General features: G+C 46.8%; 1 protein-coding gene across 1 annotated transcript in view; it reads left to right on the top strand.

The window, feature by feature from the left end:
- The first annotated feature begins 2,154 nt into the window (after positions 1–2,154).
- fgf12 (fibroblast growth factor 12) overlaps positions 2,155–18,845 on the top strand; it is a 132,828-nt gene continuing 116,137 nt past the window's right edge. The window contains exon 1 of the mRNA XM_033031757.1: positions 2,155–2,274. Within this exon, the coding sequence (XP_032887648.1) occupies positions 2,262–2,274 (13 nt within the window). The 5' untranslated portion in view covers positions 2,155–2,261. The remainder of the gene's footprint in view (positions 2,275–18,845) is intronic.

An 18,845-nucleotide genomic window follows, 5' to 3' on the forward strand; every position in this document is an offset into this window, starting at 1 on the left:
AGTTTCTTCCCAGCTAATATCAGGCAACTAAACCATCCTATCACCAACTAGAGCACAGTCCTGACCTACCATCTACCTCATTGAAGACCCTCAGACTATCTTTAATCGGACTTTACTAGACTTTATCTTGCACGAAACGTTATTCCCTTTATGCTGCACCTGTACACTGTGGACGACTTGAATGTAATCATGTATAGTCTTTCTGCTGACTGGATAGCATGCAAATTAGCTTTGTCGGTAAACGTGACAATAAACTAAACTAAATTGTAATATTTAAGGAAAAATCTACACTTCTTCCTTCGGCTAAAATCAAAGCAACACATTATATCCTCTGCAACCTGAACATCTGGTGTAATGGGTCCTTATTGAAGGTTAATTTGATCTGACAAAATGGAATGATTTTCATTGAGGGTACATTATGTCAGAGTTAGATTCAAGGTCTACAAAGGAGCTCAATGATTTTCTAATAATATATTTGAAAAAGCTTCCTCACATAAACATTCTGCCAGGCACTTAATATCACCAACAGGCCTTGTGCTTAACCTAATGAAAGCTTTCATGCTCAACAAACATTTGATGTCAACACTGAAATTTGGTAGGCTCACACTGGAGAAATTGCACACAGGATGGTTAGAATGGACAGCTCCCTCTGCACTATTCCACAAGTGTTTTCACAGTTGGTAGAGCAGAGGTCCATCATGGCTATTGACCTCCCCACCATCAAAGGGATCTACAGGAGACGCTGCCTCAAAAAGGCAGCCAGTATCATCAAAGACTGTAGAAAGCATTTTATCGGGATGCATCACAGCATGGTTTGGGAACAGCTCCATCCAAGAGTGCAAGAACTTGCATGGAATTGTGGACGTAGCCCAGACCATCACACAAACCAACCTACCATTGACTCCTCCAGTTTAAATTCCATTTGGAATATTTTGGAGGACCAAGAAACCAAGAAGAACCAAGAAGACTCCATCTATACTTCATGTTGGCTCGGCAAGGCCACCAGCATAATCAAGGACCCATCTCACCCTGGCCACTCACTCTTCTCTCCCATCCCATTGGGCAAGAGGTACAGAAGAGAGAAATCGCTTATCTCAGGGACAGTTTCCTCCCAGCTGCTATCAGGCAACTGAACCATCGTATCACCAACTAGAGAGTGGTCCTGACCTCCCATCTACCTCATTGGAGACCCTCGGACTATCTTTAATTGGGCTTTACTGGCTTTATCGTGCACTGAACATTATTCCCTTTATCCTGTATCTTTGCTCAGTGGACAGCTTGATTGTAATCATGTATAGTCTTTCCGTCGACTGGATAGCATTTCACTGTACCTCGGTACACATGACAACAGTAATAATCTCAACAAATAAATAAAACAACGGAGAAAGACACAAGTGCTGGAGGAACCCAGTGGGTCAGGCAGCATCCCTGAAGAACATGGATAGATAACTTTTGGGTTGGGACCCTTCTTCACGTGTTTAAGGTGCAGACCCGCAACGTCACCTGGAGTGCTGGAGTGACTCAGCGGGTCAGGCAGCATCTCTGGAGAACATGGATAGGTGATGTTTTCGTGTCAGGACCCTGACTGCATTGTCACACTTCAGACAGGAGGAACTGCAGATGTGGGTTTACAAAAAAAAAGACACAAAGTGCTGGAGTAACTCAGCGGGTCAGGCAGCATCGCTGGAGAAAAAGGATGGATCACAGCTTCAGACTAAAAAAGCAGGGATAATGAAGGGTGTGAAGAAGGGTCCCGACCTGAAACATCGTCTATCCATGCTGCCTGACTCGCCATTGAGAAGCTGCCTGACTCGCTGAGTTACTCCAGCACTTTGTGTCTTTATTTATGGGTCCCACTCCAGACCAGTTACAAACAAGGAGTGCTAATCCCTCCACCAAACCAATCCCTTGCTAAAGAGGCAGGGATTGTATTCATGGGTGACAAGGAACGAGGATGTTACATGACCCTTTAATGGAAGTAGCAGATCGATTACATTTGATTTATTTAGCGGCCAATATCGTCCCGTCAAGGTCGATGGCGAGTCAGCGTGCGGTTTGAGGGGGTGGGGGGGAGAGAGGGGGGAAGCCACTGACAGCAGGGCAGCCCTGTCCCTTTAAGGGAGGCGCAGTGTTTGACTGCAGACCTGTGTACCTCGGGAGAGAGAGGAGAGAGGAGAGAGGAGAGAGGAGAGCTGCACCAACACACAGTTACACCATCTCTCCTCTTTGCCGGGGCAGTCTTCAGGCTAGATTCTATCCAGATGGACACAAAAGGTAGGATCTCTTCCAATTTGTGTTTGAATGAGAGGTGTGCACCTTTCTGGAAGGTTCCGCATCGTTTTATTTTTTGTGGGAGGAGAGACGGAGAAGGCAAGAGACCGCAGTGACGGGGACACGCGATAGTGGGAGCGGCTGTACTCGCATTTACCCCCCTACTCTGTCCAGCACACTGGCCCTGCCTGCCCCCGGACTCGCTACATCTGTAATCCACACACAGGCTGAATGAAGCCGAATGCCGGAGATTAATGATGTGGCTGCACTGATCCTCGATTCAAGGGAACACTGTTCCCTTCATTTATTTAACAATCGATGTGTTTCACAAGCTCAGAGTTCCAGTGGGTTGGGAATAGAGGGGGAGGGAGGGGGGGGGGGGGGGGGGGGCTGTCTCCTGTTATCTCCGCCGACCCCACGCATATACACCAAGCTGGGAGAGGGATGGTTCAGGGTGATGGCCATTGGTTTGCTTTCAGTGTGTTGTCTTGTGTATCTTTGGCTGAGCCTGTCTCGGTTGCTGCAAGGCTCGTGTGGAAGACATACAATGATCGGGAGCATCTCCCGGCAGCCCAAATCTTTGTCTCCCCCCAACCTCCTTCCTCCTTCCCCCTACCCCGCTCGCCTCTCGCTGCCTTCCCCTTCCCGAAGAGCCTTGGCCCAGTGGCGCTGGTTAACACCCGCCATCCAGTTGTAGATGGGTCCCGCGTGTGTGTGTGCGTGTTGGATGGGATGGGGAGATGAGAGGAAGGGACGGTGAGAAACATTGGACATACCTGCACTAGGACCTTTTGAATGCTTGTAAACTGGCCAAACACGGTGAACTGCAGGCTCTGAACTTCCAGAAACTAGGCTTGCTGCTCCCGTCAAATTCATTCACCATGGAGTTACTTTTCCCCCCTCTAATTTCTCCTTCAAGGTCACAAGATGGCATGAATGGGTGGGATATTTTCCACTAGATGTTGGGCTGGTTGGGTGAACGGCGTTGGGTGAGGGTCTTTGTTGGCTGTGGATTTGTGGGTGATGTTGGGGAGGAAGATGATGGTCCTGGAGATGGGGTTGACTGAGATGTGATGATCACTTGCTCTGGGAGATGTGAAGGGCTGTGGAATGGATCGCACTGAGTTATGGAGTCACACAGCATGGAATCAGGCCCTTCGGCCCAACTTGCCCATGTTGGCCAAGGTGGTCAATTTACGCTAGTCCCACCATTCCCACGTTTGCCCCCGTGTCCCTCTAAACCTTTTTCTATCCATATATTTGCCCAGAGGGTGGTGGGTGTATGGAATAGGCTGCCGGGTGAGGTAGTTGAGGCAGGTACTAACACAATATTTAAATATTGTTATAGTTTTTGCCTCAACTACTTCCTCAGGCAGCTCATTCCATACGCCCACAATCCTCCGTGTAAACAAAGTTGCCCCTTGGGTTCTTATTAAATCTTGCCCCCTCTCCTTAAACCTATGTCCTCTAGTTCTTGATTCTCCTACCCTGGGTAAAAGACTGTGCATTCAACCCTATCTACTCCCCTCATAATTGTATACACCTCTATAAGATCACCCCTCATCCTCCTGCGCTCCAATACAATACAATACAATACAATACAATACAATTCAATTTATTGTCATTTGGACCCCTTGAGGTCCAAACGAAATGTCGTTTGGATCCACAAGGAATAAAGCCCTCGGCTGCTCAACCTCTCCCTCTTGCTCAGGCCTTCAAGTCCTTTCACCATCCTCGTAAATCTTCTCTGCACTCTTTCCAGCTTAACAACACTGTGGCCTCCTTTGTGGGCCTTGACTGGACACTAGAACACAGTAAAGTCTGTGTTAATAAATGATTATTCCACAGTGGTTTCTCCATGGGCCAAATTGGTCTCCTGAAATCCTCAGTCCACGCACCGAAAATCACCCTTGTCATCGCCTTCTACGTAAAGTGCGAGGGGGGCAGATACGGGGTAGACAGGAGGAATCATTTCTCCCCGGGACATGCGTTTAAAATAAGAGGTATCAAGTTTATTGTCATCTGCACAAGCATGGTGAGGTGCAGGTACAGTGAAAATCTTGCTTGCAGCAGCATCACAACAACACAGACCCAGGCAACACATAAGAAGCAGATTACATAAATCATACATAAAATTCTAAAAGAAAAAAGTCTGGAAAAAAAAATTGGAGGAGAAAGAAACAAGTCCATGCTAGTGCAAGAGGTGGTTCATGGTGTTCCATTGTTGAGGTAGGATTAGGGTCGTGTGGGTCAGTTCAAGAAACTGATGGTTGTGGGAAAGTTGCTGTTCCTGAACCAGGTGGTGTGGGACTTCAGGCTTCTGTACCCCCTGCCCAACGGTAGCAGTGCGACTGATGGTGGGGATCTTTGATGGTAGACGCCACCTTCTTGCGGCAGTGCCAGGTGTCGATGCTCTTGATGGTGGGGAGGGCTGTGCCCATGATGGACCGGGCTGTGTCCACCACTCTCTGCAGCCTCTTGCTTTCCTGTGCGTTGGAATTGCTGAACCAGGCCATGACGCAACCAGCCAGTACACTTTCCGCTGCGTATCTGTAAAAGTTTGTAATAAAAAAGGAACAGCAGATGCTGGTTTATACCAAAGACAGACAGACACAAAATGCCTGAATAACTCAACGGGTCAGGCAGCATCTCTGCAGAAAATGGACCGGTGACATTTTGGGACCCGAAACGTCATCTATCCATGTTCTCCAGCGATGCTGCCTGACCCGCTGAGTTACTCCAGCACTTTGTGTCTATCTTTTGTAAAAGTTTGTTGTAGTATTCAGCCTTAACCGATCACTTTAAAACGTCTCAGAAAATAGATGCATCAACAAGCCTTCTTCACAATTGCATTAACCTTCAGGGGGAATTGAAGATGAATGATTTCATGCTGAGGGAAGTTGGAATCTGCAACTCACAGCATTGAGGGTCTGATGGATACACAAACAACAATTTAAGTAACTAGATGAGAAGTTGTATCGCCAGGCATAGAAGGCTATGGAGCAAGGGTTGATAAATGAGAATAATATAGAATAATTTTGATGGTCAGCATGGACATGATGGGCCGAAAGGTCTGTTCCTGGGTTCTGTAGGTCTATATTTAGAGTGCCAATCCCAAAATCAACAAATTGAATTGATTAGTTGAAAGACACGGCATGGGAATAGGCCCTTCGGCCCACCAAGTCCACACCAACAATCGATCGCCCATTTGCACTGGTTCTACATTATCCTGCTGTCGCATCCATTCCCTATACACTAGGGGAATTTACAGAGGGCCAATTAATCTACAAACCTGCATGTCTTTGGGATGTGGGAGGAAACTGGAGCACTCGGAGGTCATTAAACTCGAAAGGGTGCAGAGATGATTTATGAGGATGTGGCCTGAGCTACAGGGAGAGGTTGGGCAGGCTAGGACTTTATTCCTTGGAGCGCAGGTGGATGAGGGGTGATCTTATAGAGGTGTATAAAATTATGAGGGGGATTTATACGATTAATGCACAGTCTTTTACCCAGGGTAGGGGAATCAAGTACCAGGGGACATAGGTTTAAGGTGAGAGGGGAAAGATTTAATAGGAACCTGAGGGGCAGGTTTTTTTACTTAGAGGTTGGTGAGCCTATGGAATTAGCAGCCAAAGGAGACAGTTGAGGCAGATACCATAACATCATTCAAAAGACACTTGGATAGGCAAATGGACAGGGAAGATTTAGAGGAATATGGGTCAAATGTGGGCAAATGGGACTTGCTTAGGTCTGCATGACAAGTTGGGCTGATAGCTGTATGAGTGTATGAAACCTATGCGGTCACATGGAGTATGCACAGATAGCACCCGAAGTCGGGATCGACCCTTGTCTCCGGCGCTGTGAGGCAGCAGCTCTACCTTGTGCACCACCGTGCCGCCACGATTAGCAGCTTGTAGCGGGGATGCCCACACTCGTATAGAACGAGCTGCATCCTTGTGGCTCGCTGCCTGCGACGTTATACATCAACTGTGTGTGTTTTCATTATACATTCTGGGGAATGAGATGAATTATGAGTTTGTTTATGATTTTATGGCTCAGAGGCAGCCTGTTTCATCAGAGGCATATTGTGCCAACCTTCCCACTCCACATAAACTCCTGCCATTTTCAACCATGCCTCCCTCACTCACCCTGGGTACAAGGAGTGTATGATTGCCATGCTGTATCCATCACTGCACCACTTCAGTTTCTTGCATGAGCTTGCCTACCTTTCCCTAAAATCCATTTTTCTGGAATCGAGCATAAAACAGTCTCTTTCATTTTTTACTCACGATTCAAGATCTGCAATCTCTTGTGCCTCTGTTGTTAGTTATGTGAAGGGCAGGAATAAATTGGATTGCCTGAAATGGGGAAGGGCGTTTTGATTCTTATGGTGAGAGGGGGAAAATGTAAAGGAGATGTGCGGGGCAAGTCGTTGTACACATAGGGTAGTGGGTGCTTGGAACGTGCTTCCCGGGGGGGGTGAATAGGTGGGTGGAGGAGGCAGATACGATAGTGGCGTTTAAGATGCTGTTAGATAGGCACATGGATATGAAAGGAATAGTGGGATATACTGTTGATCACATGTAGGCAGATGAGGTTAGTTTATCTTGGCGTTATGTTTGGCTGAGATATTGTGGGCTGAAGGGCCTGTTCCTGTGCTGTACTGTTCGATGTGGGTGAAATTGCTTCTGAAATTGGAATAGTGGAGTTTTCAGGGGCTTTAAGATAGACACGTGGAAGTGTAGGGAATGGAGGATATGGATCATGTGCAGGCCGATGAGATCAGTTTACCTTGGTATAATGCTCAGCACAGACATTGTGGGCTGAAGGGCCTGTTCCTCTGCTGTACCGCTCTGTGTTCTATGCTCCCATGCAGGTAGTTGTCTGATCTTGTGTGACCAGCTGGGTTGTGCGATTGCAATATGCAGCCATCACCAACCTTGCTGTAGAGTGGCAGTGCATCTCATCAAGGATTTAGTTATCTACCTAAACCTATCTAAGGGTTTAGGTTTGTTTATTGTCATGTGTACTGAGGTACAGTGAAACGTTTTTGTTGCGTTCTAACCAGTCAGTGGAAAGACTATGCATGATTACAATCAGGCCATCCACAGTGTACAGTTACAGGATAAAGGGAATAAGGTTTGGTGCAAGATAAAGTCTGATTAAAGATAATCCGAGGGTCTCCGATGAGGTAGATGGCAGGCCAGGACTGCTCTCTAGTTGTTGGTAGAATGGCTCAGTTGCCTGTTAACAGCTGCAAAGAAACTGCCCCCTGAATCTGGAGCTGTGCGTTTTCACACTTCTGTACCTCATGCCTGATGGGAGAAGAGAGAAGAGGGAGTGACTGGGATGCGATTAGTCCTTGATTATGCTGCTGGCCTTGCCGAGGCAGCGTGTAGTGTAGATGGAGTCAATGGAAGGAAGGTTGGTTTGTGTGATGGTCTGGGCTATGTTCACAACTCTTACTCAACTACTTAAGATAGTCTTGCCTTGGCCATAAAGGCCTGTTGTCCTGGCGATGGCACTGGGTGGGAGTTGCAGGGGTCGGCCTGGCCTGGCGATGTTATCGATGTCATCCGCCGCTGCTGCAAGTCGTGTCCCATGCTCTGGGATGTCCAGCGGTGGAACAGACTCAAAGTGAGAACAAAATATCATGGAATAGACTAATGGTGAGAGATTTCAGCTAAGCAAAATATGTTCCAGATGTTGACATAAGAGGTTGCTGATGTTGGAGTTTTAATCCAGATGTCCTTGAGCAAGGGTTGTGAAAAAAATAGCGGGCAGTTGTATGTTGTCCTTTACTGCAGGAGTTTACTGTTGGAGTTTAGAAATTGGGAAGTACTGTATTCTTGCAATTGTACAGGGTATTGGTGAGGCCACACCTGGAGTACTGGGTACAGTTTTGCTCCCCTTATTTAAGACGGATATATATTTAGGAGAGGTTAAGGGTAGACAGTAAGAACCTTTCTCCAGAGTGGAAATCTCAAAGACCAGCTTTACACACAGAGAGTGGTGAATCTCTGGAACTCTCTGCCACAGAAGGTAGCTGAGGCCAGTTTATTGGCTATATTTAAGAGGGAGTTAGATGTGGCCCTTGTGGCTAGAGGGATCAGGGGGTATGGAGAGAAGGCTACTGAGTTGGATGATCAGCCATGATCATATTGAATGGCGGTGCAGGCTCGAAGGGCTGAATGGCCTACTCCTGCACCTATTTTCTATGTTTCTATGTTAAGGTGCGAGGTGTGCGAAGTTTAAAGGAGATTTGCGGGGCAGGTTTTATTTTACACAGGGGGTGGTGGGTGCCTGGAACGTGCTGCTAGATGTGGTGTTGGAGGCAAATACGATAGTAGCGTTTAAGAGGCTTTTAGACAGGAACGTGGACTTGGATTTTGCGCAGGCAGAGGAAATTAGTTTGGGCGCAATAGTGGCATAGCGGTAGAGCGGTTGCATTATAGCCCCAGAGACCAAGGGTTCGATCCTGACTATAGATGCTGTCTGTACAGAGTTTGTGTGCTCTCCCTGTGACCGCGTGGGTTTTCTCTAGGTGTCCCACATCCCAAAGATGTACAGGTTTGTAGGTTAATTGGCTTTTGTAAATTATCTCTAGTCAGTAGGATAGTGCTAGTGCATAGAGTGATCGCTGGTCAGTACGGACTCAGTGGGCTGAAGGGCCTGTTTCTGTGCTGTATCTCTAAAGTCCAAAGCCCAGTGAAACCTGATGTTATGTACGGCACAGACATTGTGGGCCAAAGGGCCTGTTTCTGTGCTGCACTGTTCTATGTTCCATGTTAGCACCTGAGGCAATCTGAGGCTGCTAATTCCTGGGATGAGTGTGTTGTCCTATCCCTGGCAGCTACAACAAAACGAGTGATGAGTGATGAAATGTCCCGACCCAAAACATCACCCATTCCTTCTCTCGAGTGATGCTGCCTGTCCCACCGAGTTACTCCAGCTTTTTGTGTCTACCTTTGATGATATGAACCAGTTCCTTGGGAGAGCCATGGTAGAGTAGATGTTGAGATGTTTCAGCCAGTGGAAGAATCTCAAATGATGGGACATACTTACAAGATTAGGGGTTTAGTTTAATTTAATTTATTGTCACATGTACCAAGGTACAGTGAAAAGATTTTTGTTGCGTGCTATCCAGTCAGTGGAAAGACTATACATGATTATAATCAAACCATCCACAGTGCACAGATACAGGATGAAGGGAATAGATAAAGATTTAAAAGAGTGCACCTATTGTAATGACTGTGATAGCAGACCCACTTCTGGGTCCAGTACGCAGAGTCTCCATTTTAGTGCTTTGCCGCCATCTTGGATCAGTTTCCAAATGTTATTTAATGGTGACGAACATACTGTTTTCCACACAGAAGGTGGTGAATCTCTGGAATTCTCTACACTAGAGGGTTCTGGAGCCTCTAGGAAGCCATTTCCATTTTTGACAGGTAGACACAAAATGCTGGAGTTACTCAGCGAATCAGGCAGCATCTCTGGAGAGAAGGAATGGGATGTTGCCTGACCCGCTGCGTTACTCCAGCATTTTTTTAATCTTCCTTCGAATTAAACCAGCATCTGCAGTTCTTTCCTACCTATACATTTTTGACAGGTTTGGTCGTTGTGAGCGATGGGGAATGGGCACAGTGGAGGAGTTGAGGTCTGGGGCAGATCAGCCATGATCACAATGAATGGTGGGACAGGCCTGAGGGGCTGAGTGGCCTACAGCTGCTCCTGATTTCTCATTGTAGCAGGGAGAGGTGGCCCCATTGCAGGAAGTATTTGGCGGCTTTGGAGAGGGTGCAGCAGATGTTTACCAGAATGCTGCTGGATTAGAAGGTATTAGTTTTGAGGAGAGTTTGTGAAAACGTGGATTATTTTCTCCGGAGATTCAGAGGTTGAAGTGTATAAAATTTTGAGAGATATAGAAAGGGTAGATGGTCAGAACCTTTTTCCCCCAGATTGGAAATGGCAAAGACTAGAGGGCATAACTTTACTGTGAGAGGAGCAAAGTTTAAAGGAGATGCGCAGGGCAAGTATTTCTCACACAGTGCGTGACTAGATCACACTGCCAGAGGCAGTGGAGGAAGCAGGTATGGTGGTAGTGTTTGAGGCTTTTCGATAGCGTCATGGATATGCAGGGAAATGGATCATGTGTAGGCAATGATTAGTTTATATTGTTCAGCATGGACATTGTGGGCCGAAGGGCCTTTGCTGTATTGTTCTATGATGTGGGGTTACAGGACAATGCAAAGGCTTCAGCGTTTGGAGTGGTGTTTATTGAGACCAATTAAAATCAGTGGAAGGAAAATGTGAAGGGACATTTGTTCCTGACTCCAGAACTAATGTACTTGATTGGATAAAAATTAGCATTTAAACACATTGTGAAGAGATGTTTAGTGCCTTGTTATCCATTAAGTATATTCAATTTAATGTAACTGAACAAAAATACTAAAAGCTGAGAAACCCAGTAACTATAGTCCTCTCCTATGTTTGGAGAAGTCTACAGCTATTCTACGTGCAAGATCAGAGTGGATGGCACAGGAGCGCAGCTGTAGAGTTGCTGCCTCACAGCAACAGAGACCCAGGTTCAATTCTGACCATGGGTGCTGTCTGTATGGAGTTTGTACATTCTCCCTGTGATTGCTCCAGGGTTTTCTCCGGGTGCTCCGGTTTCCTCCCACACTCCAAAGACATGCATGTTTCTTGGTTAATTGGCTCTAGTAAGAATGTCAAATTGTCCCTCGTGCTGATGTATGGGGTGATCGTTGGTTGGCGTGGTCTCAGTGGGTCATAGGACCTATTTCCGTGCTCTGTCACTAAAGTCTAAACTCTTCATAGCCCGAACGGTGCACGTCAGAAATGTGGGGAATCCCCTCGAAATAGATTGCCTGGAGATGCATCTTAAATGGATACACAAGGAACTGCATGCAGATCCTGAATCTTGAGCAAAACCAAGAGGACTGGAGTACGTACCTCAGAAGGTCAAGCAAATTCTGATTCTGATCTGTGGATCCTGACCCCGCTGAGTTAAGCCCCTGTCCCACTTTCCTGAGTTACCACGAATTCTCCCAAGATTTCCCCTTGATTCAAACTCGGAGAATTATGGTAATAGCCAGCCGTAGGTACTCGTGGCTATTATTTTACTCGTGGACATTTTTCAACATGCTGCAAAAACGTCCCGACTTACCTGATGCCCCGAGTACCTACGGCTGGCATTACGAGCCGCTACAAAATATCTACGGACTTGCTACGGACATTCCCCGAGTTTGAATCAAGGGGAAAACTCGGGAGAATTCGTGAGTTACTCGGGAAAGTGGGACAGGGGCTTAACTCCAGCACTTTGAGTTTTGAGAAACATTTTAATAACCAATCGCACTCCATACACTTGCACTATCCTACACACTAGGGACAGCTTACAATGTACTGATGCCAATTAACCTACAAACCTTTGCGTCTTTGGAATATTAGGAGGAAACCGGAGCACTCCGAGAAAACCCTGGATAATGTACAAACTCCATACAGATAGCACACATGGTCAGGATCGAAATCTGGTCTCTGGCGTTGCAAAGCAGTACCTCTACCGCTACACTACCGAGCCGCTCAGTGTGGTTGTCTCTTGCTGTCTTCTCAATTCAAGAACAATTGGAGATGACATTAAACTTGGGCATGGTCAGAGGTGTTGACATAAATAAAATCAAAGGTAATGGGGGTTCTACAAAAAAATGGGGAGCAGGATCAGATCAACTGTGTGACTTATTTTACTATTATTGAGTGGTGGAAGGGGGTTGGGAGACAGAGTACTCTTGTCCTTCGGTAGACACAACATTTTGGAGTAACTCAGCGGGTCAGGCAGCATCTCTGGAGAAAAGGAAGAGGTGATGTTTCATGTTGGGAGCCTTCTTTAGACTGAATGTAGAGGTGAGGGTGAGGAGGGGGGGGGGGGGCTAGAAAAGAAAAGGCCAGAATATTTACCGGCCAGCAACAGATGACCTCAGGAAGCGTGGAGGCCATAATGGCCCATTGTTGGCTGGGGAAGGTGAGATAACAAGAGGAACACAAGGATGCGAACAGTGGAACTGATAGAATGACTAGGGGGGGGGGGGGGGGGGGGGGGGAGAGAGGAGAGAGGATGCATGGGTTACTTGAAATTAGCTAATTCAATGTTCATACCGTAGGGTTGTAAGCTGCCCAAGCAAAATATGAGGTGTTGTTCCTCCAATTTGTGCCTGACCTCACTCTGACAGTGGCGGAGGCCCAGGCCAGGAAGCCAGTATGGGAATAGGAATGGGAGTTAAAATATTTGGCAACTGGGAGATCGCGTAGGCCAAGCGGACTGAGCGTAAGTGTTCAGCGAGACGATCGGCAAGTGTCTGCTTGGTCTTGCTGATATATGTGAATGTCCTTGTTCATTTGCTGCTGTAGTGATGGTCAGAAGCGCTCCTTGGCCATAACGACTCACAAGCTTCGATCATATTGATCAAGGCTTTGGTATAGTTTGGTACAGCACGGAAACCGGCCCTTCATCCCACCAGGTCCACGTCGACCAGCGATCACCCGCTCACACTAGTTCTATGTTATCCCACTTTCACATCCACCCTCCACACACCAGGTGCAATTTACAGAAACCAATCAACCTGCAAACCCGCACATTTTTGGGATGTGGCAGCCTCACCAACAGTCTGTGTGTCCTTTCTGCTGTTTTTATTATTTTAAGTATGTTCTAAAAGTTACCTCGACGGAGATGCGATTTTCTCCGTGTCGCATCTCCCCCCCCCCCCACCCACCCCCCTTTCGGCCTAACAACGTGAAGTAGTGCGGCCTTTCCTGGAGACCGGCCCGGAGCTTCAAGCCGCGGGCGCGGCGCGGACTTACCATCGCGGAGCCAGGGATCCTTTGCCGAGGATCGCCGGAAGAAGAGCTCTGACCGCGGGGCTTGTGGACTTTAACACCATGAAGCCCGCGGTCTCCGGTAAGAAGTGGCCGACTCGGGAGCTCCATGCCGCAGAGTGTTCCAATCCGTCCCGACGCCGGAGTTTCGATCATCCCGACGAGAGGGCTTGAACATCGGACCATCGGCAGCGGCAAGTGCGGAGGGTTCAAGGCCCCGCCCGTGGATGAACAAAGAGGAAGATGACTGAACTTTATTGCCTTCCCTCACAGTGAGGAATGTTGATTCCACTGTGGTGGATGTTTATGTTAAATTTATTTTATGCGTGTATTATGTTCTTTTCACTTAGTGTGGCTGTCGGGTAAATCAAATTTCACTGTACCTTAGTTGGTTAAGTGACAAAAAACGCGGACTCGAACTTGAACTTGAACTTGAAACCGGAGCACCCAGAAGGAAACACAGGCAGCACAGGGAGAAGGTACATAGTCCACACACAGGCAGCACCCGAGGCCAGGATCGAACCCGGGTCTATGATGCTGTGAGGCAGCAGCACCACCTGCTGCATCAGTGTAAGTGACAGAGGAATTGCCATTTCAGTTGGGCAGAACATGTTGTGTGGCACTCTCTGAATAACAGCTGCCAAGTTCTCTGTGGAGTCCTTCATGTATGTCCATGGCCACTGACTAACAGCCCTTTGATCTCAGAGATTGTGGCATCTTAATTTAGTTTATTGTCACGTGTACTGAGGTACAGTGAAAAGCTTTCTTGTTGCGTGCTATCCAGTCAGTGGAAAGACAATGATTACAATCAAGTCGTCCACAGAGTACAGATACAGGATAAAGGAAATAATATAGTGCAAGATAAAGTCCGATTAAAGATAGTCTGAGTGTTTCCAATGAGGTAGATGGAAGGTCAGGACCGCTCTCTAGTTGGTGATAGGATGATTCAGATGCCTGATAACAGCCGGGAAGAAACTGTCCCTGAATCTTTGTGCATATTGATTGCCGCGTTTCACAGTAACACACTTCAGCATTGCTTCCCTTTCCTTCCTTCAGGGAAACGGCTACTGAAGTGAATAGTGACAGGGTGTGATTAATGACTGATGAAATGGGTGCAATATTGATTGCCGTCCATTTCAAGGCTTTGATTGTGGAACTCCAGGAGTGCAGTCGTCACGTCGAACCGGCTACTGATTTAATTTCTCCCTCTGCTAACGATGTGCGACCTGAACAGCCTTCCCTCCTTTGCAAACATTGCACAAACGGAGGCTCTTCAGCAAATGCTTCCCATTTGGTATTTAACCATCACCCCTCCTGAAGGTTCCTAGTGAATCTGGCTTCCAGTTGTCATTCCTACTGTGCACTCTAGTTGGCAGCAGCTTGCTGTACAGTGATCTTGATCCCATCTCTGGTTACTGACTGTAGACACAACAAACGGCAGATGCAGGAACCTTGAACAAAACACGAAGATAATGAGTAGCAAACTCTTGACAACTACCCTTCCCATTCCCACATTGACCTTTCTGTCCTGGGCCTCCTCCGTTGCTAGAGTGAGGACACATGTAAACTGGAGGAACAGCACCTCATATTCCGTTTGGGTAGCTTCCAACCCAACGGTATGAACGTTGAATTCGCCAACTGCAGGTGATACCCCCCACACCAATGCACGTCACCTCATCACCCTAATTCCTTTCCCTCCTCCATCTCTCCCTTTCATCTCCCACTTTGTCCCTGTCCCCTTCCATCCACCCCCCCCCCCCCCCCCCCCGGCTTTACATTTTGTTCCTCTTCTCTCCTTATCTGACACCCTTTTGTCTCCCTTTCACCTCCAGCTTTTGTCACTAACTCCACCCATCTTCCAATCCCCCCCCCCTCCCCCTTTCCTGTATCCACCTATCACTTGCTGCTCCCCACTACTACAATCGGTCTGAAGAAGGCTCCAGACCCGATATGTCGTCTGTCCATTTTTCTCCACAGATGCTGCCTGACCCGCTGAGTTACTCCAGCACTTTGTGTTTTGTTCTGGACACTAACTCTCTAAGTTATAAACTTTACTTGGAGCTATGCAGATCAGTGTCGTGTTGCTCTCGGTAGCCCAGGTCCTCCTAAGCCATTGCAGCATGATCCAGCATGGAAACAGGCCTTACAGCCCACTGATTCCACACCAACCATTGATCACCCATCCACACTACTTCTACCCCCCCACCCACCACCCCCCCCCTCCCCCACACACACACATTAGGGACCAATTAATCCACAAACCCACGTGCCTTTGGGATGTGGGAGGTGTAAACCAGCATCTGCAGTTCCTTCCTAAACCCACTCGGTCACTGGGAGAATGTGCAAACTCCACACAGACACGACCCGAAATCTCACCCATTCCTTCTCTCCAGAGATGCTGCCCGTCCCGCTGAGTTACTCCAGCATTTTGTGTCTATCCTCACAGACAGTACCCAAAGTCAGGATCGAACCTGGGGTCTCTGACGCCGTGAGGCAGGAGCTCTACCAACTGTGCCAATTGATCCTGCCAGCATTTTCTCACCAATCCTGCAATCTTTCATCCAGTAGTTGCACTGTAAAGACATTCATTTTGATAAAGTTTTTAAAGTCATTTTAACACAAAAATGCACACTACAGCTTAATGTTCTGCTTTAGATTAATCACCATATGGAAAACGCATCTCTAATATTTTATTGAATCGGCATGTTGCTTTATTGTTTCTCTGTAATTTTCTAATTGCCTGACTCTGAGTTGGTTGTATTGAGTCAGGTCATCACTGCCAATCCAAGTGCCTATCCTTGTCTTGGGTGGAGGTCAAGGGGCAGTTTCAGGTCGGAAGGGTGTGATATCCCGTCCAACACATCAGTCCTGTTGAGCTTAGACGTATAGCATATCTAATCTGTTTTGGAATAGATAGGGTAAATGCACAGCCTTTTACCCAGGGTAGTGGAATCCAGAACCATGGGACATTGGTTTAAGGTGAGAGTGGGAATCAGTCGGAAGAAGGGTCCTGACCTAAACGTCATCTACCCATGTTCTGCAGAGATGCTGCCTGACCTGCTGAGTTACTCCAGCACTTTTGTCACATAAAACATGCTAGGTTTTCATCCACTTGTGTAACGTACCCACGTCCAGTTACTCCAGTGCTTTGTGTTCCACGCAAATGTGTACAAGATCATGAGAGGAATAGATAGGGTAAATGCACGGCCTTTTACCCAGAGTGGGGGAATCAAGAACCAGAGGGCATCGCTTTAAGGTGAGGGGGGGCAAGATTTAATAGGAACCTGAGGGGCAACTTTTTTACACAGAGGGTGGTAGGTGTATGGAACGAGCTCCCAGAGGAGGCCTGCCAGAGGTAGGCATGGTGGCACAGCAGTAGAGCTGTTTCCTTACAGTGCCAGAGACCCAGGTTCGATCCTGACCATGGTTTAGGACCAAAGTATATCACTGACATGCTTCCACTATATAAGCCTTCTAGACCGCTAAGATCTTCTGAAACCAATCAGTTAGTGATTCCCAGAGTAAATACAAAGCATGGGAAAGCAGGATTTAGTTACTATGCAACAAATAGCTGGAATAAACTTCCTGAAGATTTAAGGCTTGCCTCAACTTTGACCACTTTTAAAATAAAACTGAAAACTTTTATGTTTACTTTAACTTTCAGCTAAATCTTAACTACATTGCACTTTTAACTTTTGCACTTTTTATAATGCATTTTTAATTTTGCTTTTCTTTTCTTTTAATTCTTCTATTTTATTTCATTTTATTATTTCATTTTATTGTATGACATGTTTTTATGTGAAGCACTTTGAGTCTGCCTCGTGTATGAAATGTGCTATATAAATAAAGTTGCCTTGCCTTTGCCTGCACGGAGTTTGTACGTTCTCCCCGTGAGCTGCGTGGGTTTTCTCTGAGATCTTCGGCTTCCTCCCACACTCCAAACTTGTAGGTTAATCGGCTTGTTATCAATGTAAAATTGTCCCTAGTGTGTGTAGTAGGGTAGTGTTAATGTGTGGGGGTCACTGCTCGTGGTGGACTTAGTGGGCCGAATGGCCTGTTTCCGCGCTGTATCTCTAAAGTAAACTAAACTAAAGTAGGTAATTGAGGTGTGTTCTATCGCAATGTTTAAGAAACATTAAGACAGATACATGGATAGGACAGGCTTAGAGGGAATCTGTAGGAACGGCTGGTTTATACTGAAGTTAGCTGGAGTAACAACCGGTCAGGCACCATCTCTGGAGAAAAGGAATAGGTGACGCTTCGGGTGGATGGGTTCTGACCCTAAACATCACTTTTAGGTTAGTTTAGAGATGCAGTGGGGAAACGTGCCCTTCGGCCCACCGAGTCAGGGCTGACCAGTGATCCCTGACCACTTACATCATCCGACACACACGAGGGACAATGTATAATTATATCAAGCCAATTAACTTAAAAACATGTACGCCTTTGGGGTGGGGTGGGACGTACAAACTCCGTACAGACAAGCACCTGTACATGGATAGAACAGGTTTAGAGGAATATGGGTCAAACCTAGGCAGGATGGGGCATGTTGGTCGGCATGAACTGAAGGGCTCGTTTTTCCGCTCTATGAGTCTGTGACAAGCTGGCCCAATGGTGGAACATTTGCTGAGGTTGGGCTTGACGCCAAAATTAGCAAAGTCTTTAATCATTTTGTATTTCCAACTGGCTTCTGGATCTCTGCAGGACTCGTGTCGTGATATTGTGGTGCTGGTTGACTGAAAACATTCCCTCAGCCTGTTTTCAAAAGTTGCACATCAGCAAACCCCTTGTTGAACACCTATGAGGTGTGACAGATGCAGCAAGCTCGGCAAAACTCCCCTGTTCAATTTAATTAGCAATCCGAATGAATTTCTGTACTCGTGACTGATTAACTGAAAAAAATCAAATGTTTGCTTTATTTTCGACTTTAGAGATATAGCGTGGAAACAGGTGCTTTGGCCCGCCGTGTCCATGCCGACCAGCGATAGTCCCGTACACTCGCACTATCCTACACACTAGGGTCAATTTACAATTTTACCTAAGCCAATTAACCTACAAACCTGCACGTCTTTGGAGTGTTGGAGGAAACCGGAGCACCCGGAGAAAACCCACTTGGTCACAGAGGGAATGTCCAAACTCCGCACAGACAGCACCCGTAGTCAGGATCGAACCCGGGTCTCTGGCGCTGTGAGGCAGCAACTCCACTGCTGCGCCACTGTGCCACCCCCACAAGCAGCTTCCAGCCAAGCTGAACACTGGCCTTCTGCACTAGCTATTGCCCCTTAAGTCTGACAAAGAGTCCCAACCTGAAACGTATGGATAAAATATGATTAGCATTTGACGGTTCTGGGCCTGCACTCACTGGAGTTTAGAAAGAGGAGGGGGACCTCATTGAAACTTACAGAATAGTGAAAGGCCTTGATAGTGTGGATGTGGAGAGGATATTTCCACTGGTGGGAGAACCTAAGTCCAGAGGGCACAGTCTCAGAAGAAAAAGATGTACCTTTAGAATGGCGATGAGGTGGTGGAGGCCAAGTCATAGGGTATTTTTAAAGTGGAGATTGATAGACTCTTAATTAATAATAATAATAATAATAATAATAATAATAATAATAATAATAATAATAATAATAATAATAATAATAATAATAATAATAATCATCTTTATTACGGACTTGCGGTCCAGA

The sequence above is a fragment of the Amblyraja radiata genome, chromosome 13 (assembly GCF_010909765.2).
Source record: "Amblyraja radiata isolate CabotCenter1 chromosome 13, sAmbRad1.1.pri, whole genome shotgun sequence".
NCBI classification, from domain to species: domain Eukaryota; kingdom Metazoa; phylum Chordata; class Chondrichthyes; order Rajiformes; family Rajidae; genus Amblyraja; species Amblyraja radiata.